General features: G+C 38.1%; 1 protein-coding gene across 1 annotated transcript in view; it reads right to left on the minus strand.

Moving 5' to 3' along the window:
* Positions 1-27,722, minus strand: part of FBXL5 (F-box and leucine rich repeat protein 5) — a 35,044-nt gene that overhangs the window by 2,784 nt on the left and 4,538 nt on the right. The window contains exons 2-10 of the mRNA XM_054065783.1: positions 19,253-19,468; positions 17,375-17,470; positions 16,368-16,551; positions 13,883-14,065; positions 11,457-11,582; positions 10,364-10,512; positions 10,083-10,165; positions 7,796-8,518; positions 4,950-5,098 (exon numbers count right to left, since the gene is read on the minus strand). Coding sequence (XP_053921758.1) covers positions 4,950-5,098; positions 7,796-8,518; positions 10,083-10,165; positions 10,364-10,512; positions 11,457-11,582; positions 13,883-14,065; positions 16,368-16,551; positions 17,375-17,470; positions 19,253-19,468 — 1,909 coding nt within the window. The remainder of the gene's footprint in view (positions 1-4,949; positions 5,099-7,795; positions 8,519-10,082; positions 10,166-10,363; positions 10,513-11,456; positions 11,583-13,882; positions 14,066-16,367; positions 16,552-17,374; positions 17,471-19,252; positions 19,469-27,722) is intronic.

The raw sequence follows: 27,722 nt of genomic DNA on the forward strand, positions 1-27,722 counted from the left end.
AAGCTCGTAAGAAGTCCTTCTGGAAATCTTCAGCAGCAGCATCGTTACTTGAGGCAGCTCAGTACCACTCCAACTTGGAAATTACTGTGTGCATTTCTTATACCACCACAGCAGTGAAAATGCTGAATAAAGAGTGATCACAGCACAGAACTCGGGGGAATGGGTGGGGAGAGAGATGTCATCTCCCAGATTCCTCTCCATCCTGAACAGCGACAATTAAGCCCTGTCCTTTCTTCCCATCTTTTAACTCACTTTCAGTTTTTAATATTCTTACAGCAACTTAGAAGTCTCAAAAACTTGGAAACTTCTAAGTAAACTGTAGCATCTGAAAAGTTTGCAGGTTCATTTCCTAATTTACTAGGCACTGAATTAATCACAAATTACATTAACTACACAACAGTGAAAGTCTACCCTTCTTCCTATACTGCATTTCTTGTCTCATGTCTAACCCTTATACCTGACTGACTCTCCTTTATAACCTCTGATGAAGAACTCTGACAAAATGGAATACACGGCATTCAAAAAATATCTCCCAAAATCTCCCACTCTCTATTCTTTCTTAGCATATACAGGCAATTCCCATAACATGGAGGGTATTTTATGCTTTTATTACAACAAGGAACTAAGAGTCATTAATGGCTGTTTTGACAGTAAGGCTATATGTTTAAGAGTCATTGCATTTGTGTTTTTGGCCTCTTTAACCTTGCCAAAAAACACTCCTTTGTTTCCTTGGGACTTCTATATTGCCAGTGAGCAAGTTGGTCATTTCCCATCTTAGACTTGGGCTGAATCACCTTTGGGAGGGTCGCTTTCTTTCTACTGACTGTGCAGACTTGAGTGTGAGCAGTGAAGTAACTAAAATGTGGTTTGGGCTGGGTCTCTTGGGAAAGCAGAATTAATCAGATTCTCATCTAACCTGCCTCAGTCTATGTTACTGGTCTTGTTACCTCCAAACTGGATTACTGTAATGCTCTTTACATGCACGCCTGATTACTCAGATGCTTCGGGTGACCCAGAACAGAGGTTTGTTCACAATGATGAACAGGTCTCAGTGCTCTCAAATGAAGTAAATACAAACATGGCTTGCAATTTAAGAACATAGTTATTCAATTACTCCACTGCTAGACGTCCTAGTGAAACAAAAATGAGTTAAAATTTTCTAGGAAGAAGTTGGGCATTTCACCAAGAATACAAAACAATCCAGATCAAGACCATGGTGAAACAGCGACTCGAGCTAGGACAACTGGCTGCCACCACCACATCCCTTCAGCCACTTGTTGCAGCTCTCACCTGTGGTGGCAGAAACAAGTCATGTAGTCTGCAGCAAGATGGATCTCTGACCCACCGAGGACAGGCAAGGGGCTAAAGCTTTCAGCTAGCCCAGCTCTTGACTGAGTTTACCAAGGAGCTACATAAAGGCTAACACTGGCCACAGGAAAGCAGTCAGAATGCACCGAGAGGAATACAAAGGAGAAAAGGAAACAGTTCTTTTATACAGCTGCCAGCGGTGTGAGGCTCCATCATCAACACTGCGTACCGTGTTTGACGGTAATGTAGCAGAAGTAAAATATTACAAGGGTATTGCCAAAAAAAGTCATCAAATTAAGCATTAGCTTTAAAAAACATAAAGGCAATATTAAATTCAAATCTGAGCCTACTAACTGCCACTTCCAGCCTTTGGTAAAGTTACACTTACAGAGCTTTGAGTGCACCTTGGTTGTCTGTACAACTTTAGAAGGAGACCAAAAACCATCAGTGCATTCCCACATAAACTTGCACACAGGCATCCATAAATCTGAACAGAAATTGCAAGGTCTTGGCTCCATTGCTGGATCAAACTATGACCAATGAATTCCTAAATGCCAGAAGAAAAGAGTGAGTCATCTAAATCCCTGTAACTTTACTTCATTAATGTCCTAGTCCTTTAATTACAGCACCTGAGGATGACATTAAAAAAAAAGAAATAAAAAAAACCTCTAGAAACTGAATCATACTCCAAAGGTGCAAAGAGCTACTGCTGCAGAGATTAGGGAGCCTCACTTTTCTAATCCTGAATATGACGACACACTCCAGGCTTTAAAACTGAGAATACAGTAAGGAGACTGAACACAGCTGGACAAAACAGTCTACGGGGAACTACAAGCTTTTAAGTGGCAAAAGGTTACTCAAACATTAAACTCTTCATATTGAGTTCAGTGTGCTCTACAATCAAATGTCGTTTAGACATTAAACCAAATCATGGTTATCTAGCTCCAAGTCTCCAGTGTTGAGCAAAAATAAGTAGAGCTCCTAAACATCAGTATTGCAAATGAAGAATTGAAGTCATACTGACAGTAAACAAACAGAAAAGAAATTTGGAAGTGTGTAAATTCATAGTGTCTGCTCATAAAAACTGCATTGTATTACCGCTGTGCAACAGCACTCTGACTCAGACCCAACTGCATCTGTTTAACCACAGCTGCTCTACCCTTTTAATTGTCTGCTGAAAAGGTAGAGCAGCTATGGTTAGACCAGCACATGCAATGAAAATCTGAAAATCGCAATAACTGCCTACCGAACAAGTCCAGCAAGCCCTGCACAAGGAAAATCCCATGAAGCTGTGTGTAAGGGTTTCCATTAAGCTCAACTTTTATAGAAAAAAATCTGACAATCAGCTGTTGGTGAAAGTAAAGCCTTTATACATTGACAGACAACATTGGCATCTTTATTTTTCCAAGATGGCCAAATTCCATGCTGTTGGCTTCACGTTTTGTTCTGCATGACTGACAGGTTTTTGAACATGATCACAGAATACACCTCCTTACCCAAACCAATCTCTAATAAGCCGGTGGGCAAAGCAAACAATGAATTTTTTCTCTACATGCTTACAGACCAGTAATCTTTGTGCAGCAATTAATAACACAATCCAGGGATGTGCAAACAGCTTCATATATTAATTGCTTTAAGTGAAACACGTCTTGCTTTCCTTACAGTTACTTTAGAAATACCAAAAGATACAGAAATAGTTCAAGCTGTCACAGAAATCCTGCTGCCCACAGAGCAGAATAAAACATTAGCTTCACACTGAATAGCCCTATCACAACGAAGTTTGATTGAAAATACAAAGAATAGTACCCAGATAAAACCACAGGGGATTGAGTCATAAAAGGTTATCTCCCATTTCAGAATTTTACTAGGACACCCCTCTAAGTTTTTATGAACTTAAGAAAACAGCTACAAACTTCTGAGATGCTATTATTTTTCAACAGATGTGAGAAGTCAGACCATTACAGCCTCACTCTCCTGTTGATTTCTCTCTACAGGAGTTCATCCAAAGGCATGCATGATGCTTTACAAAACCAAGCAGAGCTTATAGACTCACAGCTCCCAGCAGGCAGTAAAAGGAAGGAAATAAACAGGAAGAGGATCAGGAGAACTTTATGGAATCATTCCAAAAAGTATTCTGTTTAAATATAAACAATTTCTTGAGGATATTATGGATCAGACGAGCTTTAAAGTAGTGTACTCACACAAGTGATTCTGGCTTTGTAAACTAATATAGAGTATTCTAGGGACAAGGAAGGAGACAGAAACGTGTAAAGACAAACCAGAACATCGAGTCTGGTGTTACCAACAAAAGTGAAAACAGAAGAAAAATAGCAAGGAATCAGATGTAAAAGGAAAAGGCTTTCAACTGGTCTTTGAAGACTTATTCAGACTCAACATAATGCAGTAAGGAGATGCAGTGAAAGATTTTTTTTTTTTTAAAAAAAGGAACTTTGAAGTGTTCAGGTTGAAAGCTAGAAGATTTTTAAAAGCTGTAGTCTGAATGGAATGGAATGAAATAAAACACAAGTGCCTCAAAAGAAAAAACAGTGTTAAAAGTGTGCGTAAAGTGGTACAAAAATTATGGAAGCAAAATATTATTTAATACGTTCACTTCTACTATTAGGATCCAATCCAAGTGCATCATCTTATATCAGTTTCAATGGATCAGATACCCAAATGCCAGTATAGATTCACTTGTAGTACCAGAGCTCTGGCAACCCTGTACCCCTGCCGTGGCTGCATCTCAATATAGATGCAAATTACTGCGCTGAACACCATGAACTACCAGGAAGTGTAATTTTGTTTTACAGATAATTAGCCCTTATAATCCTGTGAGCTCAGTTACTATTCTCCTTCTCCCTTTCTCCCCATTGCACCTACCTGTTCTATATCCACACCTGGAGTACAAGTCACACCATGGTTCCCATCTCTAGTGCTATGAATTCTTACTAGTCCTAACATAATAGGCTGAATTCCAGTGTGGTATACACTGAAAAGATTTGCACCATAAACATATATTATGCATTTATCTGAATCTTTCCCACCTTAGACTCATCCCTAAGCTACCAACTCAAGTAAAACCAGAAAACTACATTACCCTTTCCATAAGTACATGTGATGGTAGGATTGACAATATTCTATACCAGTACTACTATATGGAGGTTTGCATGGAAAAATACATATCATTCCTTTCCTAAAAAAATCACCACTTCAGTACCAAACTAATGAAGCCTCTGTCTGAAGTTATGACCATAAAGAAAACACAGCTACATGGTTTACAGTGAAGACGTGGAGAGGGCAAGTGCATGTTAGCTATATATAAATTTACTTTCTAGCCCCTATTATTTATGCTAAACTAAATTATGAGATAGTTAGATGGAGTAAAAATGCTTTCCTAGCTAATACAGAACTGTACTAGTGTGAAATATAAAAAAAACCCAAAACAAAACAGAACAACAAATAAGGAAAAAACCTGACATTAACAGTTGAAATTTCATGATTAACCTGTGAAACTCCATGCTACACAGCCAAGAAAAAAAAGAGGTGGGGTTTTGGTGGCTCTTTTCATTTTGTTTTATAAACTGCACTTAAACCATATATCGCTCCCCAGAAAAGCGCCACGTCTTCATAAAAGACATTACCGTTAATGTTGTCACAGTAGTAAAAGTGTTCATCGTTTAGAGAAGGGCAGGCAGAAACTAAATCCTGCAGGCCTGCCCCCGTTACAGTGAGACAACCCGAGAGGTTAAGGTGTTCCAAATGCGGCAGTCCTCCTCCCAGAGTCAATGCCCTGTTAACAGACAGAAGAGAGGCATAGGCATTTAGATCCTGCACAGAGCAAGACCGACAAGTTCTCCACTACATCGCCAAGTCAGACTTAATTGCATGTTGTAACAAAGCCCCCCACACCTCTAAGAAGCCACGTAGATTTAAACCTGACAGTTTCATGACCCCATAAGTTGCATAACAGACCTGAAAAATGAACTGATTTCCAAAAAACTAATAATTCCTTCTGCAAGACTTAAGTGGTAAATCATTTTGTTTCTGAATTAGATGACCAAGTATTTGACAGAACTATCAAGACATTCTCCTCCACAACACCACTAATTCTGACAATTTTCCCAAGGGTATGCATATTCTTCAACTTGCTCTGAAAACATGACACTGCCAAATTCAGTGCATTACACTTCCAAAAGTTTGAGTGTCTTATTTTTTCGGTTAAAATTATTTTGGAATCCAAATTTGTATTTTCCTAGGCCTGACAGCAGCAGAGCCTCTCTGCCAACATACCGCCTTATTATTCAAGGAGAATTCTTTATTTTTGAGTGCAAGAGTTTGGCTGCTGATGCAACAGCCTCATGGATGTATCACACCTGAGCAAGCATTTTTGCTAGGCTGCCTGCTTCTCCCTGTGAGCTCACAGGGCAGACAGCCCACGTTCAGTCACAACCAAGCTCACCTACCTGAAAAGAACACTGGGTTTGAATCACTGAGGTGCAGAATCAAGCCAGGACATAAAACTGAAAATGCACTCAGAGCATTACTGTACAACTTTCTCCTGTCACCAAGCAGAAGTAGAACTGCTGACCACAAAATCAGCTATCAGTTTAGAACTCTTCAATTAAAAGAATTTCACGTGCTTCTGTTAGGTTTCATTCTCTCTTCCTAGGGACTCAAACTACTCCAGTGAGTGCAAGCAGCACTTGTTGCAGCACGGTCTTAGCTCTTAAATATCATCTTTTATCCAAAAAGCACCAACAGAAACTGGCACCACAGCTAAACCCTTCCCACAACTGAATGACCAAATCTCCCTTTGGTCCTAGATCACTAAGCCATGAAAAAAACAGACCAGTAGCACACAAACTACAGAGAGCATGACCCTCAGCAGCACCAACCCACTCAAACACTTGAACAGCAACAACCTCAAACACAACACTCTGCTATCTGAAGCTTACTGAGCAAAACTAACACTGTTGGTGACTGTAAGAGTAAGTGCGAGAACCATCACCCTGGGAGACATTTCAACAGCTGCTACTCCTAAACATCAAATGGGCAGGAAGTCTCCCAAGAGACAAATCAATGCCGGCAGCACCTCACACTTTCTCAAGTTGACTACAGCACACAGTACAGCTAGGCATGAAGTCTTACCACTCCAAGCAGCTTTAATCAGCCCAATGCTGCAGCACCTGAGCAGCAAGTACTTCAGCCTCATCCCATTTTCATTAAGAAGCAATAACTATTTTTTTTCTGACAACACAAAATAAGCCATCTAAACATTCAAAGCCAACTCCAACTATTTTTTTCTGCTCCTTTGTCATATGAAGTCATATTTAACATGTTCTGCACCTACAAAATTATCATAGAATCCCAGAATCGTTTAGGTTGGAAAAGACCTTTAAGATCATTGAGTCCAGCCATAAACCTAACACTGCCAAGTCCATCTCTAAACCACATCCCTAAGCACCGCATCTACACATCTTTTAAGACCTCTGGGGATGGGGACTCTACCACTTCCCCAGGAAGTGACAATGTTTTCAGTTGAATAATTTTTTCCTGACATCAAATCTAAACCTCCCCTGACACAACTTGAGGCCATTCCCTCTCATCCTATCACTTGTTAGCTGGGAAGAAGAGACCAATACCTTCCTCACAATAACCTCCTTTCAGGTAAATGCAGAGAGTGATAAGGTCTCCCATGAGCCACATTGCTCTCTCTGGACACATTCCAGCACCTCCATGTCTGTCCTGTACAAAGGAGCCCAAAACTGGACACAGTATTCAAGGTGCAGCCCCACAAGCACTGAGCACAGGGGTACAGTAACTTCCTTATTCCTGCTGGCCACACTACTTCTCATACAAGCCAGGATGCTGCTGGCCACCCTAGTACACTGCTGCCTCATGTTCAGCCAGCTGTCAAACAGCACCCCCAGATACTTTTCTACTGTGAAACTTTCCAGCCATTCTTCCCCAAGCCCGCAGTGTTGTGTGGGGTTGTTGTGACTCAGGCTGAGGACTCAGCACTCAGCATTGTTGAGCCTCACAGAATTGGCCTCGGCCTACGGAGCCAGGTTCGTCACCCAGGCCGGTTAAATGAGGTTAAATGAAATATTACTCCAGTTTTATAAAGTTGCAAGCATACTGACAGGCATAATGAAAAAAGTAGTGAACCAACACAATCTCTTAGGAAGTCGTCACTGAAGATTAACTTTAAAAGCATTACTGCTGCCTAGCACAAATTCACAAAAATACTTTACTTCAGAGGGTATGTGTAAGATTTTATTTTTAAATCCTGAAAGGAAAAGCTGGAGAAAGTTTTTCAATCTGGTACTGTAAATATTTTAAAAAGCAAAGACCACTCAAAACTTAAACTAGAGTTTCTTCAATAAAAATGTTCTACTGAAACTAGGCAGACTGACCCCAGAATGACCCAACAAATAAAACCAGAAAAACAAGCTGAAAGCAAAATAGCTCAAAAAAGTCTCCTCACCTGAGAGCACGGTCTGTGATCTGGTAACACCCAGACAGACTGAGAAACTGAAGAACTCGTGCAGCCTCTTCATCTGTTTTGTCACTCCCAGAGTATGCAGAGTCTTTTTTCTCTGACTGCTTAGTCCTTGTTGGTTTTGTACACAGTGCAGAGGACTCTGGAAGTGCTCGAACAGTTCTTAGTGCTGTTCCAGCACAACAAAATGAGTGACCGCAGTAAATCAAGTCAGTAGAAGCACAGTGCTGCTGCCACCCTCTAGTCCTTAATCCATAAATGTCTCTACTGTAGCAAGATGCAGAACAATTAATACGGGATGGTGGTTCCATAAGACAAAATCCTTCAACATTTCTGTGTCTCCACTCCGCAGCATCTTCAATGTCAGCTAAATCATCTGCATCTAGCATCCACACATAAGCAGATTTGAAGTTTTCCGAGCTGTCAGGTTTAGTCCAATGCTGCTCACCATCTCCTCCCTCAATGAGGTTTTCATTATTGATTTCATGCAGACAATTGTTCTTCTTGTTGGACTGCAGAGTTACCTCTCTGTTTTTCCAAGAAGTCTTGGCACTCCTGTTTCTGCAGCTTTTCAGAATACCTCTGGTATGGTGAGTTGATATGATACCCAGTGCTCTGGAAACCCTCTCTATAGCCACATCTGTGATTTTTTCACATCCAGACAGATCAAGGTGGCGTAGATTTTGACAACAACCAACTGAAGCCCAACTGAAATCAGGGAAAAAAGTAAAAAGCGGTTTGGTTGGTTTGCTTTTGTTCGCTTAGAAACAGATTTTAAGGCTAAATATACAAAAGAATACTTCATAATTAAAATACTTATTCACAGAATAAAGCAAATACCCTAGACAGGTTAGATTTGCTACTCCAAGTACTGCATATATGTCTAGAAAAGTTATGTCTAAAGAAATTTGAAATGAATTATGAATCAGTAACAACCTGTATACAAAACCACCTGTTGGATATAATGCTAAGGAGCTAAGCATCACAGTTCACTTTTCTTCAGCTTTGAGAAGCTAACTTAGTGACCTAGCAAATTTCACACACTCTCCCCTCAAAAAATACATCTGTCATGTAATACACAGCTCCAAGTATTTTAAGACTTATAATTTCTAGCACTTGAGTTTCTCAAGACTGGCTATTTATACATATTGAAGTATCAGTGTACTTAGATCATATATCCGTCTCTCATTTCCCATTTCTTTCAGACAGACATAACGGCTGGATCCTTGAAACACGTTCTGTGTTACAGTGTTAATTATTTCTTAAAAGCGATCAGAATTAGGAGATGGTATTGAAATGAGACTTTTTCCATATTAAAAAAACCTCATCCCTTCAGCCTTATATTTTTCAAATTAAATTGAAATTTGATCTGCAGTAATATTGTTACATTATTACCTGTCAAAGCATATAGCTTAGGCATCCTTCACCTATCCGTAGTTTGTTAACTATAATTTTACTTTCCATAAGTGATTGCTTGTATTTACAGCAAGCCAAACTCATTTTGTGAGTTACAAACTGAGGCTGGAAATATACGAGGAGCTGCAAATGTGTTTCACTAGAGACTAGCAAAAGCTCACAAAGATTGATTTCTGAACCGGAGAAATTCCATAAGGCTTTTATTTCACGTAAAACTTCCTGCACAAACTGCAGCATTGTTACCAGCATCCACACTGGTGAAATGTTCTGTGAGAGCACTATATGATGAAAGTGTTTAACACTGAAATAGCCACTGATTTTCAGTATCATCCTAAGACCCACCGGTACAGGCTCTGTATCCATGCACCACCTCACTAACATCAATGAAATTTCAGCACACTTTAGTAAAACTTCAGAATCCACAGTTACTACACTTAAGCCTTACAGGTTTGCCCACCTGTATTCAATCAGTGTCTTAAATAGCAGCATTCCAAGTACCACCAGCTCTATCAGACCAAGCACTACCGTAACTGAGTGACTGCAAAATCAAGTGGACAATTTCAAGTTGTTAACACTAGAACAAACCACAACTATTGCTATGGATATCTGCACATTGATAGGTAATACACACCCAATGGAGAAGACAGAGCATTTTAAGTGACCATTACCAAGTTACATGCTTTACTTGCTATTTCAGCAATTTGTTACACTGGTTTGGTTCTTAGTAACATATGAATCCTGAATGTGACTTCTCTATTTCTCTCTCTACTGGCAATGGACTAAGATATGTTTGAATGTTTTTCCCCCTCAAAAAGCTAAATTATTTTTTTCCTAAAGGAAACAAAAACTATCTAACCTTTCAAATGCAGAGTCTGAAATATCAGTTTGAGTGAGATCCAAATATTCCAAGTTGGGGCAAAGCTCCAAGATCTGTCTAACCTGAAAAAAGGAAAGGAAAATAATCAGTAAATATAAGCCAATAGGGCTGCACACAGTGTCAAGAGACAACACATGAATCAACATTCTCTTCAACAGCAACTCATTTTTTCTAGCCAAGTGTTTTAAACTCAGGCACATAAGTTATTAATTAGAGGGTGCATAGCCACAATTATTAAATGTCAGTTTCAAATTACATACCATCTTGCTAGACACTGCAGAACTGTAGGCCAATACGAATGTCTTCACTGAGGCCCCGACATGTGGAAGGACATTATGAATCAAGCCATGAAGTAAGCGTTTTTCCATTTGTGCTATATTAATGGCAAATGAATCTTCAGTTGCCTCTTCTGCAAAATAAAACCAAAGAGAAAGTCTTAAAATGTTGAGTCATTTAGAATTCATATTGTTCTCTTACATCAAACAAATTAATGGGAAACTAAAGAAAGCTTAAGAATGCCTAAGTTTCCATAAGTACCTTACGTGAAACTTTTGTGAATTCTAGCTCATGGTATTACTTAAGCCTCACCTTTAAAAACTATCTGCATGTCTTTCTGACAGTCCTAAAGAGTTTAACTCCAACAGCAAGTAAAAGCAGTAAGCGTCTTAACAGCAAATTATCATTAGAGGACTTGGAAAAATATTTACTACAGATTACATACTGCTCACAGCTGTCCAAGCCAGCTATTTCCACTGATTTGCCTTATACATTGAAATAGTACCTCACAGGGAATTTCATATCCTGTGATATAACAGAATAATTTTAAATTAAGCCTAGAATGAATTAGAATGCAAGATGATCCATCCAAACTTCCTGAAGAGATGAAGCCCAGCTTTTACCTCCTTCCTAACTGCAGACACATCCCCACAACCCTTCACCTCTTTGCACTCATGTTTGGTCTCTCCTAGATGCCTCAATTCCACTCATTAAAACCAGCTGCCTGCTTCTCCGCCTCCCTCCTCTCCAGTCTCCTTTTTTTTTTTCCTTCATCCAGCTGGCAGTCAAGATGAGATGAAGATGTGGACAAAAGAGCACTCCTTTCAGAAACCTTAAGTGGCTGCTAGACAAAACTTCAAGTTTGCTTTTCCTGTGTAAGTCTACTTGGCTTAGTAAGCATTTCATCTAGACAGAATTAAGTATTAATGCATTTGTCATTATTTTAATGTACTGATATCAACTATGATAAAATCTGTATTTTAAACTGATTATACAGAGAAGTCTACTTTATACATTTATTGCTTATAACTATGCCATCATCAGGAAAAAATATTACCAAAGCTGGAATTTACCTACCAGATTCATCTATGTCAGCATCTTCATCCCATTCCTGGAAAGCACGACTTTCATCTTTTCTATTTTTCACCCATTCCTCATCAGGTTCTGTCTCAAGATCTGCTGCAGGACCACTATACCAATCACCTACTCCCCACACACACCCCAAGAAAAGAAGGACCAAAAAAAGAGTTAAGACATACTTCTCATCGCTGCAGCAAAGAGAAATGATAACTTCTCAGTATACTGTGACCTGACCTAAAGATATAAATTAATTTTGCATTCCCCTCAAGTAAAGTTGGACTGAACCCTGACATAGTTCTTGTTTGATCTATACTTTAAAACTTCAAAAGATTCTTGGAACAATTTCAGCACCTTTACAGAACTCACAGCCTATTATGCTATTCCAAGATATTCCTGTTGTCCTTTATTTTCTTAGTAGGGATCAACACGACTGCAAAAATAACATAAAACAACTAAGGAATATTTTGACTGTGTAGGTGCTGAAGTTCTTTCTGGTAGATAAATTAACCATCAACTTTCAGCATAACACTTAGTTCAAGACATTTCTGTTTTCCTCTGGAATCTCACAGATTTACAGTCAACCAGGATGCATTTTATTAACCTATTTTTAGTCACTGCACATAACTCCAGAATCAAGAAACCCTATTTCCAAAAGTAACCTGCTTATAACAGCTATACAATACTTCATTAGAACATACATGAGACTCACATCGATAGGTATTGTTTAGAACATCTGGATGGACATGAACATCAGCAACAGCTCCACTGTTTTTTAGCTAGTAAGGCGCTCACTCTCCCCGAGGGTTACTGCACAGGCATAACATAATTCTAGTTTGGGTATATTGTAGTGCTGCCCTCAGTATAAGCAGGCCTGCTGCCTTCCTCTGTGTCGACATGCTTAAAACAAACATCTTACTCTACTACCTCACTAGCAGGAGTTCCTACTAACCCTGAAGCAAAAGCAACCTTTGCTGAGCAGTACCGAAAGGAGCAAGGTTTCTTATATGAGCAACTGAAAATGGAATCCTAATTGATTTTCAATTAACACAAAGCAAAAGTTTTTGGTACTATTTCTCATCTTTTTTAACCCGTCTTTATAATCCATTAAAAGCCTCAGAAGCCCTTTCATTACTAGGAGGAAAAAAGATAAAAAATTTAAACTAAGCCTGTTGGTCTTGAGTTCAGCATATCATGAGCCTAGCTTCCTGTTGTGCCAACAGCACATTTAGAAGTAAGTCACTTCAAGCAGGTGCCAAATATATTCTAGCGTAGCACTAAAATTTTTTAATGAAAATTTAACAATTGAACTCTGAAACCTCTCCTCTCCACTTACTCTTTGCCGCTCAGTGACCAATTTTTTTTAATAATATCCAACCAAAAAAATTAATTCAGACCCAAAAGTCATTTAAATCCTCTCTGCTCTGTAAAGATTTTAGAAGCCATAAAGGTCCATCCAGAAAGAAGTTTTTACCTTTTATGTATCTCAAAATTTAATCTATATATTCTTAGCCTTCTCTCTTAATATCTTTAAGGTACATAAAATGTACCTTATTAAGCAGCACAGATTGTGTCCTTTTTACTCAGCTACACTGACATAGCAGCAGTCATGAAGCCTACAGTGCTGTGCTCCAGTGTTTAATACTCACATAAATATGGACAAATACAAATAGAAATATTTAAAGCTATAAATATACTCCGATGACTTGTAACTTGCCTCATTGGAATAGAGATTATTTTGTCTATCTGAACAGGAACTTTTGCAAAGGTTACGCTTCTCAACAGGAAATTTTAATTAACAGGAGTCTGAAGAACAGAAGTTATAAAAAACCACTTAGACCTTACTGCAGTAGAAGTTATTGAGGCAATACATCTAAAGCTTCAGTATTAAAACTAACATTCATACAGTTTTCTTTTAAGTTTGACTATAAAACTAAAAACAGATTGTGAGGAAATGTTAGAACTCCATTTGTTTTAAATTTCCAGTCTGCAGTTATGGTTTTTATTTCTACATAGTAACTCAAATGAAATAAAAATTTTACTGATATAGGTGTAACAGCAGCATTTATAATTAAAAAATCCTTAAATTCAGTCATCATTAAGATGTATTAGCGAATATACTTGTTAGCATCCATACAAGCAAACAAACCTCAGTAAAAGTAATCAACAGTTTGTATACAAGAGCTACTTATGAGTTACAACCAAGGCAACTTTTAGTTTCTTAATTCCATAAGATGGAAGTACACTTTGGAGCATCTTAACCAAGTTTCGGGGCACTGTCCTTACCCAAACGATACACACTCTTCCAGCATGCTCAGCTGTCAGGTTCACTGTACATGACACTCTACACTATGACACTCTCTTTTATAGACTCAGAAATTCTAATAATTAACATGCTTTCAAAGGGAGAATTAAATTTAACTTACCTCTGGCCCAACGAACAGGGTAAAGATGTTTCCAGAGAGATCCAGTTTTAGCCAACTGTGACCATTCAGTGCTTACTTGACTACACTGACATAACTCTTGGGGGGTAAGGTAACTGAAAATGGTCAGCATCACTTCAGGAGGAAGATTAGTAATATTTGTGGTGTGCCCTGTCAATTCGGTTTCTGAAATACAGAAAGTGTGGATTAAGTGAAGCACAGCCTCAGAGCTTTAAACAGCAGCAGTGGAACTCACATTTAGACTAAGGCAACACAAAAGCAGTATCCCAAAAAGTCCTAAACTACTGTTTATCAAAATAATTGAAAAAAAATAGGTAACACTTTGGCTTTAAAAAGCTTTCACTGTAACACCACCTTAACAAACCATCAGCTCATTCTTCTCTTTGCCATCTGCCATTTTCCCAAATGGCTAGCTTTTTTCCAACCTTGAGTCCCCAAGGGTCCAGAAAAGTAAACTGCTGCTACTTAGACACAGCAAGATGAAGGCAGTATCTGCTATAAATTATATGAAAGAAGAAAATGCTTTCCGTCAGAGATGATATATAAACCTGCATTGCCACATTCCCAGGAAACAGTATCAGCAACAGAATCCAGCAGCTGGGATCACTCTCACTGAACACACTCAACCTCTTGACTGGGACACAGCAATCAGTTCACATTAAACTCTTAGCAGCTGTCTCATATTTTATTTCTGCCTTTAACTGCTAACACAGACAATTAAATTTAACTTCTGAATTGTGACAAGCTTTTCAAGTTGAGAAGTAATAATATTTAGTTAGAGACTAAAATTTGACCGCTGTAATTAATACTTCAGTGAACAGCAACAGGAACAATCTCCAATAGCTCTCCTATATCATCACAGTACAAACTGTGCAAACTAAATAAAACAACAAAATCAGTGCTTTGGTTAGCTAGAGGTTATGCTGTTTAAAGAGAATTTTTCATGCTTTACGAATAACTTATTTGAAAATAAATTTTTCTAAACAAGTTTTCAGGAGTACTTAGAAATAGCAGGTTTCTCAAATTAGTAGGGATTTTGTGTGATAATGTGTGAATTTACTCTAAATGTTAGGACACAAAGTACATAAGACTTTTTAGTGAGACAAGGATCAGGTTTCTTTTTGCAAAGAAGCTTCAAAACAGAGTGCAATTTAAACTTCACCCTCTGATAATCTATTGCTACTTCAAAAATAATCTAATTAAACACAGTTTCACTTGATGAATCAATATATTTATTCATACACCTGGCAAGTCGCTGCAGGTAAACCACAGAGGTTTTCACACTAAAATGCAGGTAAAACTGCCCAGAGTTGCAAGAGGTTTTCTTCCATTTTGCAAAAACAGATACAGGACACATACTTTCTCTTCCTAAAGTCTAGAAAACAATGACTGCAGAACACCTACTGTCCCAAAACTCCTATTCCACCTAGAGTTAACAGCAAGTGGTGCCTTAGGGCTACTGCTGTCATATTCATCTGCTCAGACTTGACAGTATTTCACACCATGGACCATTATCTTTGGTCTATCTGAAGGCTTCAACTGAAGGGCAGAAAATGATCAGTTCAGAAGCTCAGAGAAGTCAAGTTTCATCAAAAAAAAAAAAAAACCCAAAAACCTCTGATTACAGAGTAGTTTTTCAACTTTTTCTCATGAGAGCACCACAGCTTATCAACACCACAAAGTCAGTTCATGAGAGCTTGCTCTACTTATCAGTCTTACAGCTCAGTATTGCACTTTCAGTACATTAATTCCCCCTCTTTGGGTCATCAACTCTTCTTTGTTAGTTAACAGTGAAACTGTAAACGTGGACAACTTAGGCTGCTTGAGCAGTCATAAAACAAGCCCGAAGTGCACTTTAGTAGTTATCCATTTATTCTAAGTTTCATCAGGAAAGGTAGTTACAGGTGAATGCAAATTAAATATGCACTTTGAGAGCACACATTTCATTCTCTTGCATTACTTCACACACAGCTTCTTCCCTTCTGACTTGTGAGAGGCCCGGGAAGTTAGGTTCTGGAGCTGAGAAATGTGAGTTGCTTTTAATCTGAAATACAGTCAGTTGGCTAACCATCCTGTGTTATTTAACCATCCACAGAAAAGCTTACAAAGCAGTCATGAAACCCAAGAATTAAATGCAGGGTCTGCAAACAGAAAATATAATTTCAATGAAAGTATAATTACAAGTTAATTATTATTTTTGCCTGCTTATTATATTAAATATAACAACAGGAAGGAACATAGAGGAAGAAGGTTGAAAACAGGTAAAACGGGAAATATTATCTACATTTCAACCAGCCAGGAAACCTGTATCAAACAGTAAAGTTCCTCAAGTTTCAAAATTAGTTTGAAGAAATTCCCATTTTATAGAAACCATTGTTTCCGTCAGTTCATAACTTTAGGTATGCCACTGGTGTGGCTTTTTAGATAAAAATTGCAATTTAAGAAAAACTTTAATTATATTTTTCACCTTGATCTGCCTTCTCATCCACAGAATATTTAAAGACCTTCTGAAGCTCTTCTGCTTGATTCCACTTACTAAGACCTCTGAATTCTGCAGCCTCCTTTTGTGAGCAGTGCTGTGCAATTACTTTCTTCTTAATATCTTTCAATTCTTCATAAGTAAAGTATTCCATCAACATTGGCTGGAAAACCTAAAGCAAAGGAAAAAGAGAGGAGGCAAAAACAAAGGCTGGTGCTGATGGAGATAGTTGAAAATAATACACAGACCTACCCACACAGAATTTCCAATTTCCTGTTTCAAACTCTCTCCAAGTAAAACATGTCATACACTAAGTGAAACCAAGGACAGGACCACGGGAGTTCCGAGTTCCAACCCTCTGCTTGCCAACGGATCACTGCATAGTCTCGGCAATCTGTTTGAGCGTTTCCCCCAACAGAAAAGGGAAGTGATTAAAGTTGCTTATACTATATAACTTAACGAGGTACTCACACAAAAGGCAAGTGGCAAGGAAGAAAAACATGAGACAAGATTTCTCTTGGACAGACTTCAGAATATTTACTCTCTCCAGAAGATGCTTCCCAGTCTTCAGATACCCATAAATCATCAGACTGGCAGTACTAGTCTACATTTCAAATATAGGTCAGAGGCTGTTTGGGAGTGTCAGTCTGAGTCATGAAGTGCTGGTTTACAGGACTTCTCTTTCTACTTTAAGTTTTGCTAGACGTCCTCTTAAATAACTACCTGCTGCCAACAAATCCCAGCCCCAGCAGAATTTTGTTATCCATTTTCAAAGGACCAGAAGCTGATCATGAACTTTCAGTATATTCACTGCTTCAGCACATCACTTTGCAGTCAAAGAACAGACAGTGACATCACAGTCCTGAATGCAACTTGCAATAGTAATAAAAACAGAGAACCGTGAAAAAACTGAACCTCTAAGCCCTTTGTCTCTATTCAATCATTCCAAACCCCAAGGAAGATCAGCATAATATTTGAGAAAAACTTTTACCTACCTCCTCTTCCTCTTTCATATGAGGAAGGAAATCCCTGGTAAAGGCTTCCAACCTCTCCTTCAGCTGTTTTGCATAGTTTAGCTGTTCGTATTCATTCTGAGAATAAAGCAAAGATTTAACTATTATCTGATCTTGTCCATTCATACAAGGATTGAACTGTTAAATAAATGAGTGTTTCGAAGTAAAGTCCGTGATATCTTCCTCATGTATGCCGCATGTTTGCTCTATTTCATGGTAAGAATGTGTTTGCTTTCAAAATTTCACGAGCTTGACAGTCTGCATTGGCCTGCTACTGGCCAGAACAAAGTATGCCCTCCCTGCCTGATTGTGATTTGTTTTGTTATCAGGTATGAGTTAACTCGCCTAATCACATTTCCACTTTGGAGCAAAGACTGAAGTCTGCCAATCTACAGTCTCACCTAAAGTTCAAAGTAGTAACAGACTAAGTATTTGCATGCCTTGCATAAGAATTATTGTAGGATACAGCAGTTCCACTTCATATTTTAACTGCACATATTTTACATTAATTATTCTACAATTCTAACTTCCAAATTATAGTTGGAATTTATAGTCAGAAACACTCAATAGATCTTCACTTTGGAAATGAAAAGAACTCAAAAATAAGATGTAACTGACTTTTAAAAGTCTAAGTTAGACCAACCTCATCTATCAATTTGTTCTCTGTGCCAGTGCTGGTCCTGAAGTCTGCCAAGTAATTGCAACATACTGAAGTTCCTCACAGCATTTACAGTAAATGTTGTAAGTTTTTCTTTTCAAACTTCTACATCAAGAAACCCAGACTATTACAGACAAAAAGATTAAGGCACCAGTTTCAATTAGACTAAACACTCTCTCAAAATGCAAAGTTAACGTTTCTAAAGACAGCCATAGAAATCTGGTTTTTCACACTTAAAAAGTCAAATAACACAACAGTGGCAACCTATCGGAGAAGGTATAATACAAAGCCAAGTGTTAAATTTCCCCTCTTCTTCACTTTATTTTCTGATTCACTAATGGAAACAATTTAAGAAAAATGTCATGGTTTAATATGCACAATGGAATAAAAATATTTGCATGATTCCCTGGTCAAATACAGCCTTAGACGTTGATGGAATCAATCAACTGCGTATCTAGTATTTTTCTTACCAAATATATATACCGTATGTAGTAGAAATGTAACATGGAATGTTAGATTATTACTGGTGACTAATGCTTAGACTGCAGAAAGGCGGAGTTGTGTTGGGTACCCTAGAGGAAAGAGACAGAATTCAAGCAGGATTCTACTAGAAAAGAATTTAACAACTTCAACTTGAGAAAAAGTCACCAACTGGAGAAATAACATTTAGAGTTTCTTAAGGACTGGAATATGAACAGCATAACAGAGCAACAGGTTACTTGAAGGAATACACGATTCACCAACAGAATACAACATTTTTTTTCCTTAAGTCCAATAATCATCTCCAGTTGTGACAATAATATAATGCTATGTCCCACAAAAAAAAAAAACAACACTCAGGGTTTCCAAGCAAATTAATAAAAAAAATTATTTCTATAATCAGAAACTGTTCTGAACAATTAGCAAAGCAGTTTTTATATCTGAAACTTCCATATTGTTGCTCCAAAACACTTCCAATTCCGCAGTGACGGACTTCTGTCACAAAATACATCTGAGTAATTTTTACTAGAAATTTAGTAACTGTGATGAATGGCAAAAGAATGTGGTTTGGACTGGAAAGTTTTCAGTACTGTATCAATAAACCACAAATGTTTCCTCTCACTCCTTAGTTATTTGTAGAGTACGAAAAGTTGAAGCATACCAAAACAAAATCATAGCACATTCTCTTTAGGATATAAGCCACTCTTATAAAGTCTACTTACCTTTACATTCTTTAACCCTTTCTCAAAGAGGCTAAGCATGTCTGAGAGTTTGTTGTCCGAGTGCACGTTGTACACTGTCCGGCTACGTTGCTGAAGTAAACCAATGATGCACTCATTTTCAATCTGCTCGTGCATTTTAAATTCCTTGAATGTGGCATAAAGAGACTGCAGAAGAGCCCGAAAATCATTGTTGTTGGAGAAGTTGGTCTTGGAAAGCTAGAAGAAAGGAAAGCTCATAAATAAATCAAGGAAAATCATGTCAAGTTAAATCCTCATAATAGGTACTAGCTCCAGTTATTCATTGCTCCCCTTAACTTATAAAAGCTGCAAGCCTTCAATTTTACACAGAAAATTGGGAAAAATTAAGTGAATTTGCAATTCACTTCAAAGACAGCAAAAAATAGAGTAACGAATGCTCTTAATTTGAATCTTCAGGTGCAAGAGAGAAAAATCAGAGATTCAAGCGCACAGACAGGAATGCGCAAACTACTCCTCTGACTGAAAAGTAACTTTCCTGTAATTTACCTAATTAATGCATTAAAATGTAATTTAATACAACTTCTGTAAGAAGTGGGCAGAATACTGACATTTGAATACTACAGATTAACAAACACTTAACATCCCTATTCAAATGACTTTTGCAATTATGCACAGAATTCATAATTATTCTAACCTTCACGACTGACTTGCCATTTGATGTTTATTTGTTAACAGGAACTGACACATTCTATATTAAACCCCTCAAATTTGTTTTAAAACTTTCAAAAACTCATTATGCATCATCATTTCATGCAAGTTTCCTCTTACAGTTCATTATTCATTAAAATAAGCCATTCACATTCACTCTGTTAACTCCCTAAAATAAATTAATAGCTGTTTTACTACAATATTGTGCCTTAGGAATGAGGTTTAGGTACACTAAAGGATGCATGTAACTGTAACATGTCTGAAGAAGAAAAAATTAAGCTATGAATTTCAGAACTATTACAAACAACAAATGTAAGACTTAATAATGTTAAACAGAAGTTTAACAAAGCATAATACGTGCAATAATGCACATTGTAAAGAAAAACATGCTAAACTTGATCAGAAAATTCTGATGGCAACTGTCTCGTTCCACATGAATGAACAGAGCTTAAGAAAACAGGAAAGTAGTAGAGTGACTTTCTAAAGGAAGATCATCCTTGAGAGAACAATGCAGGTGATGCATCAGCTTCAAGAAGCCACCAAAATCAAATTTGTATTTAAGCAACAAAAACCAATCTTGTGAAATGCTGAGATAAACAAGTGTAGAAAGATTTCCTGGTAGAAAAATCAATGTAATGTCCCTATCCCAGCACACAGCTGAAAGGCTTTACCACTTCCCCACATCTTCATTTTAGTCCTTACTAAGAAGCCATTATTGTAGACTCCTGAGCCTACCTTTAGGGACAGAGCCACAAGGAACATCGAATCCCACCAAGTGCATACAAACTATACTAGATGTTGGAAAGACCAAGAAGTCAGGACGGCACAAAGACCTAGGTAACACAGTAGTGCCATTTTTACATGCATGCAAACAGTCAACATCAGCAACAATGTTTTAAAAACTGATTTTCCTTTGGAAAATGTAGAAAAACAGGGTTTTTTCCATTCATATGTTTCACTCCACACACACCTTCAAGAATCATAGCCTCCAGCAGTATCCAAGAGCAAGCATTATTGAAAATAAAAATATTTTAATTTCATTAATATTAAAAAAGCCACTTAAGTATCCAGACGTGTTTTAGTTTACAATGATTCTGCAATCTAAGGCTTTTACTAGAAATGGTAATCTGAGACATATATTTTCATACACAATACTTACATACACTACAAATTGGGATATCTAAAACTTCTGTAATTTAAAAAAGGCCCAAATGCACTTACTCATTCTGACATCGCATTGCCACTTCCTGGCAACCACTAGCAATGCAACCGAAACACACTGGACGTCTGCCAAGGACTTATGCAACTCCAAGTCAGCTGTGCACACTGTACATTACATGCTGTACATATGAGCAAAAAGGACTCTCCTTATAGAAAAAAAAAAACCAAACATTTACTCCACCTCAGTGGAGACAGAAAATAGAGCAAAGTTAAGGGTTGGGCTTTTTCTTCAGTATATTTTAGACCAACTACTGACAGGCTAGAAAAAACTCATGCGTTTGTGATGCATTTCATTAGGATTAGAAGCATGCATTGTTAACATATATATCCCAAACAAGAAAAAAAAATCTTGGCTCTGAAGACCATTCCTATCCTATGCCAAGCTCAGCAAATACAATATTCAAAGCAGTGCTATTAGAAGAAACTACAGATCAGACTTTCCACAATGAAACGCAGAAGCCTGAACAAGCCCAGGAGGTAGGTACAGAAACATGTCTTAATGAGCGCCTCCTCGCCTCCAGCCATTTGTGATTCAGACCTCAATAACGGTAAAGCTCAGTTTCCGATGAAGCATTTCTCTGCAATGATTGTCTCAAAATTGTTCATTCTACCTGCAAGGATTCAGTCAGTTCCCAAAGTCCCTTTGTCCCAAGAATCTCATTTGCTCCCTAATGCTTGGCATTTGAGATTGATGTCAAAATGTAAACAAAGCTGCTAAGTGTATAACACGAAGGTTATACAAAAGCATTGTACTTTGCTGATGAGTTAAAAAAAATTTCACAAAATTGAGTCTGATACATAAAAACATTTTTTTATCCCTGTGACTGAAAAAATCTTTTCAGGACTTAAAACATCTGCTGACCCTACCCACCATCCATTTCTGCATGCAATTTAAAAATTCCTGTTAGATATGAATTGTTATAGAAGACATTATAACATGAAATGCTTGCATATTCACCTTTGCTACTCGGGCTTCCAGCAAATATCCAAGAGATTAAGAACTACGAGAGGATATTGAAGTTTAATGACCATACTTGAATAAGCAGTCAGTACATTAAGAAGGTCAGCCCAAGCTGAGGAAAACTGGCTTTTCAGAGGAGAGGTAGCCTAGCAACAAAGTCACTCGGTCAGATCTGTAATTTCATTACCAGAACTAATGAAGTCTTATGACAGGGGACCAAGACTATTAACAGACAGCGGCTGCTCTCATGTCCACTTTTCACAAGCTCTATGCAAGGAAAATTAGTGCTGGAGTTCAGCAGTGCGAAAAGAAAACCATCAGCTCCCAAATTTGGACAGAGAATCTCAAGAGAATAGCAAGGCAGAGGAAATGGATTGCATTAAGGATATTTGCTGACTGGACAAAAATATAAAGCACTGTGCAGGTGCGATCCCTGAGCAGGCTTAAAAACACACTGCACTAAACTAATTATGACAGCCACAGTTGTTAGAGATACCTGGGATCTTTCTGGACTTGTGCAGCCATTACATTTAACAACTGGAAGTCACAGCACAACTTCTTTTGTGTTTGGATTGCCATTGATTCAAGATCAGGTAATTCCATTCCTCCTTTGCAGGAAAAAAAGAGTAACCCTGAACTAAGAAATCAGTGGATGGACATTTGTTTTAAACCTCAAATTATGCAATTAAAGAACAGCTATGCCTGAAAAATCTTTGTAGCTCAGACAATCATATAGATCGTGGTTAGGTGAGTGCCCAACTCAACTACTACAGATGACTAACACGGTCAAGATGAACGCAGAGATGTAGCAAACACTCTTCCTTACTGTAAGCCATTATTTCATTTTTGTGCTTCAAGAACAATACAACAAATACCAGCAAGACTAACAGTAACTGCTATTTATACAGGGTTCTATGTCCACAATGTTCAGCTGAGGGTAATTCTACATTCAACTCTTGCATCTCTTTTGTGGGTTTAGTGCTTTCATTAAAAACATGAAACTTTGTCAGACAAAGACAGATATTTCTATCAAAAAATGTTGTGAATAAATAAGAAAGCTCAAGACTGCTAGTTAAATTACCAAAGCAAACACAGTATTACTTGGTTTCCGGTAATGTTTTATGTGCCAATATGGAAAAACATCTTCCCAGAAGAAAAAAATTATTTCCCAGAACTGTTACAGTGAGTAAACTGAAACAGTTATTTCGCAACTACCCATGCCAAAATACATTTAATGAGTGGAAAAGGTTTGCTTCTTAAAAATACCCAAGGCCACTATTAACTGGCAAGGAGAAAGAAGCAAACAAAAAAAAGGAGTGCATGGCGCAGACTATCACAGCAGTAAGCAAAGTCTATGCTGTGTGCTGACTTTTCCACTTAGAAGGATCTCTCTACTCCCAAATACAAGCTGGAAAACAACAAATATAAAGAGAACAGGAAAGGGAAAACTGATTTTTTCACTCTGCCCAAAGATTTCACAAATTTAAAATGGAATAACTACTTCAAGTTAAAAAAGTAAAAAGTGGCTATAAATTCACAGACTGCCTTATTTCATATTAAAGTTTTCCCCAGCAGCACCTGTAACTTCTGAACAAACCCTAACCCTAAAAATTCAGCCTGGAATCTAAAAAAAATTGAAGACAATTTTTCTTCCTTTTCATGTATTATCACAAGTAACATTTTCCATAGGTCGTTCCTATACGTTCTGCTTTCCACGTATAACCCCTGTGTTCAGAGACTTATAGAAGTAGCCAATTGTCACTGGCAGGGAAATAAAGATACAGTATTCCTTATGATCAATGCAGACTAAATTTCTACTACTAGTTAACTCAGTAAATTTAAAACTCATTAAAAAATAGTATTTTTTTTTTCCTTATCGAGCTAGCAGACCCCTCTGATTAAAAAAACAACCTAACATTTCTAGACTAGACTAACGCTAGGGGGAAAAAAGCAGCATGGCATCACTAGTCAGCTACAACTTTTCAGATATTATCACTTCACGTATGCAGTTGCACTAAAATTCAAAGGACAGGAACTTAGACTCCGCAGAGATATCTCAATTTTATGAGCAGTAAGAGGGAAGGTCAAAGACTGTAACAAGGTGTGCCTCTGTCAACACCAAGGGCATGCAAAACCACGTTCTACTTCAGCTGCTGTAAAGAAGGGGCAGGGATGGAGGAGTTAAAACCCAGGGCAGGGCAGCCCTGCCCTGCTTCCAGCTGTACATTCCTATGACCTCCCTAGAATACGCTTCAGCAATTACATAGCTGCAGATGAACCTGTTGGGTGGACTGGTGCAGGAAGAAGTTGTGTCTTTTTAGTTGGTGCATTTTTGATCTGGTCAGTGTGTTAGTCTGACAGACAGCCTGCAGTGACACTCATTTACATAGAGTGCTTACTCAGGAATCCATGACAAGAAGTTCAGTCTATATTGTCCCCAAGGAAGAACTACAGGTCCAAGACAACCCAACAAAAGGAATTACTGTCCTCCCAGTACAACCTGCTCCTTGGCTTATCTTTACATAGAGGTATATGAGGTGAACAGTAAGAGAATTGGCTAAACTGCTTCCATTTCAGCTGTTCATATGTACGAAGCCTTGAGTAATACAGGTTTTCCAGCGTGGCTGTTTTTCTTGGCAGCGGGTCAAACCAAAATAATAGTGATTAGTAAGGCAGCTGGGACAGGATATGGCAGAACACAACAAGAAATCCAAAACTTTCAAATGCCAATCATATCGCCTTCTCTAGATAATCCTGTCCTCTATGTAATCTCATCAACTGTTTTGCAGCTTAACTGGAGTAGCCTTTCAAAAAGAAAAAAAACCTCACTGTATTAGCTCAAAGATTAAGGTAAACAAAATTATTTCCTTTTTCAAAGAGCACAGGCAATGGGACTTGTACTCTATATTTTGCAAGGCTAAAGTCAAGCTGATAGATGCCAAGCATAACAGCATAGTGAAGGTGAAACAAACTGCTCTATTTTCATTTTTATTGGCACTTTTCATATCACTCTCTTGCACTACATACACAGTCAATTTTGTCTAATGAACACCTGTAGATCAGTTCTTGAATCATGAAGGACTTTTTACAGACATAAATAAAAAAGGGGACCGACTGCACCAAAATTTTTAGTGACGCAATTGCTACGAGAGTCACTAGGGACCCTAGCAGAAAGCAAAGCACAGCTCATGAAGCACTTGTAAAATCAGCTGAGCTTCCTCCACTACATGGTTTCTGCAAGTAGAAGCCTAACGGCATGCAGAGACAAAGGCTGTCACCAGGTCTACAGAGATAAACCCTACAAAACATTAAAGAAAAATCTAGTAAGAATATCAGATACCAGGCCTCAAATGAAAGCACGATGAAAACTTGCAACTATACATTATTTAGTTATCTGCATCACAGTATTTCTCCTAAGCACTCCAGATGCCATAGAAGTCATCCTTCTCATCCTATTTCCTCACACGGACAGGTCCCTGTTAAGACGTGGCCTTCTGACCTTCTGTCAGGACTTATCTGAAATTCTGAGTAAAGTAACAGCAGCTTCAAGCATCCTCTCTACTCTCTCATTGCAGTAAATCACAAACTAGAAACACAGCAAAAATGTGTCTCACTGCAATTTCCTAACATAAACAGGGGCAGGAACTGAAAAAATTCACCACTTCAGCTTAATCTATCTGGTGCACTAACTGAAAAAAAAAAAAACAAAAAAAAAACCAAACAAAAAAAAACCCAAAAAAACAAACAACCACCACAATAAATAAAGAAACAACTAGAATTTATACCCTATTTAATCAGTTAAAGCATATCCTAGGATAGAGCCATTGTTGGGTTGGAAGGGGCCTTAAAGATCATCCAGTTCCAATCCCCCTGCCATGGGCACAGACAACTTCCACGAGATTAGGCTGCTCCAAAGCCTCATCCAACCTGGCTTTGAACATCCCCCAGGGATGAGGTATCCACAACGGCTCTGGACAACCTGTTCCAGTGCCTCACCACCTTCACAGTAAAAAAATTCTTCCTAATACCTAAAATGCTCCTCTTTGAACTTAAAACCATTACCTCTTGTCCTACCCCTGCAGTCCCTGATAAAAAGCCCCTCCGCCTAGCTGTCCTGTTGCAGGCCCCCTTTAAGTACTGGAAGGCGGCTATAGTCTCCACAGAGCGCACGCTTCTCTAGGCTAAAACAAGCCCAACTCTCAAAATGATCCTAAAATAAGGAGGGAAATGTGAACGAACACTGACACACACCGGCTACGATCTCTTGCTTTTTAGAAGGCATAATTTTTTTTTTTTTTTGGCACCAAAAAGTATATGAGAGAATAAATCGTTGATTAAAGCAGATAAGGGCAAAGGTGGGTTATTACTGCTCTCTACAGGAGGCTGGAAAAGAGGACAAAAGATCAGAGTGACAGGCAACGGGTGAATAGAAAACTTTTTTCCTACAATTCAAGGGCAAAAGTAGGTGCTAAGCAATTACTTAGGAAAAATCCTGCTACCCTGTCTGACTTAAAAAAATGCCCTCACATTATTCTAGAAAAAGACTTTTTCTAGACAAAAAAATCCAAAGAAATGGAGAGAAGGTTTGAGGTGGCAACAAAACCTAAAAGTGTCCTAAAAAAGGAACAAAATTGCTATGCAAGTCTGAAGAGCCTCACTGAACATCAAACATGTTTTATTACTGCTGTTTCCCCATGACAGCCCTTGCTTGGCACTTAACTTAAAATGCATTTGCTTTAAAATGTAGGTATTTAAAACACAGATTAATCTTAAAAATATTCTGCATGAAAAATTATTTAGAAGTTTTTACTTCCCAGTAACAAGAAGTTGCTGAACTACTTAACATCTAGAAGCTAAGATGGAAAGACTGGTAGAGTCTCTGATTAAATAGCCAGCGGTGCGGACAACAAATTGTTGACCTGCCTCTGGATGGTAACGAGGAGGCTTAATTCCCTTCCCTTTTCTGCCTGGAGTGATAGTGTAGCCCATAGTTTGCAGGCTTATTAAGCCTCCTAAGTAACTGTTAATGCATTCTGAACACAGGTGAAGTAAAGTGCTCCGTGCTACAGAATGTTAATAACCAAATATGATGAATTTCTAAATTAACACACACAAATTTTAAGCAGCAGTGGCAAATGATTGGCAGTGTACCAAAATATTGGAAAGGGATTTCAGAAGTAGAAAGCAAGCTTTACCAACATTTGTTGATGAGAAACAGGGAGATTTATCTTCACAGAACAGTCATTTTCTGTTCCCAAGGACATCACACAAAAAACACTTCAGTAAGAAATAGCAAGTCAGAATGTTGATAATCCATCTAATTTTTCATATTCCAGTCTCTCTTCCTGCCACAAAAAGTGTAATCGTAATATGGTCACCCAGTTCCCTGCCCAATGCTTTACAATGTCATTCAACTCAATTCGGGATTATTTTTCACTCCTAAAACGGTTCACCCGCAATATCCTCATTGTAAGAGCATCACAAATTTTGCACATGGAAATATTTCATTCTCTTCTGCAGAAGCCAAAGCTTTCAAGGAAGAGAAACAACCGAAGCACGACAGAAGGCTACTGTAATAGGCACATAGATAAAACAGACATG

The sequence above is a fragment of the Cuculus canorus genome, chromosome 4, assembly GCF_017976375.1.
Source record: "Cuculus canorus isolate bCucCan1 chromosome 4, bCucCan1.pri, whole genome shotgun sequence".
NCBI classification, from domain to species: domain Eukaryota; kingdom Metazoa; phylum Chordata; class Aves; order Cuculiformes; family Cuculidae; genus Cuculus; species Cuculus canorus.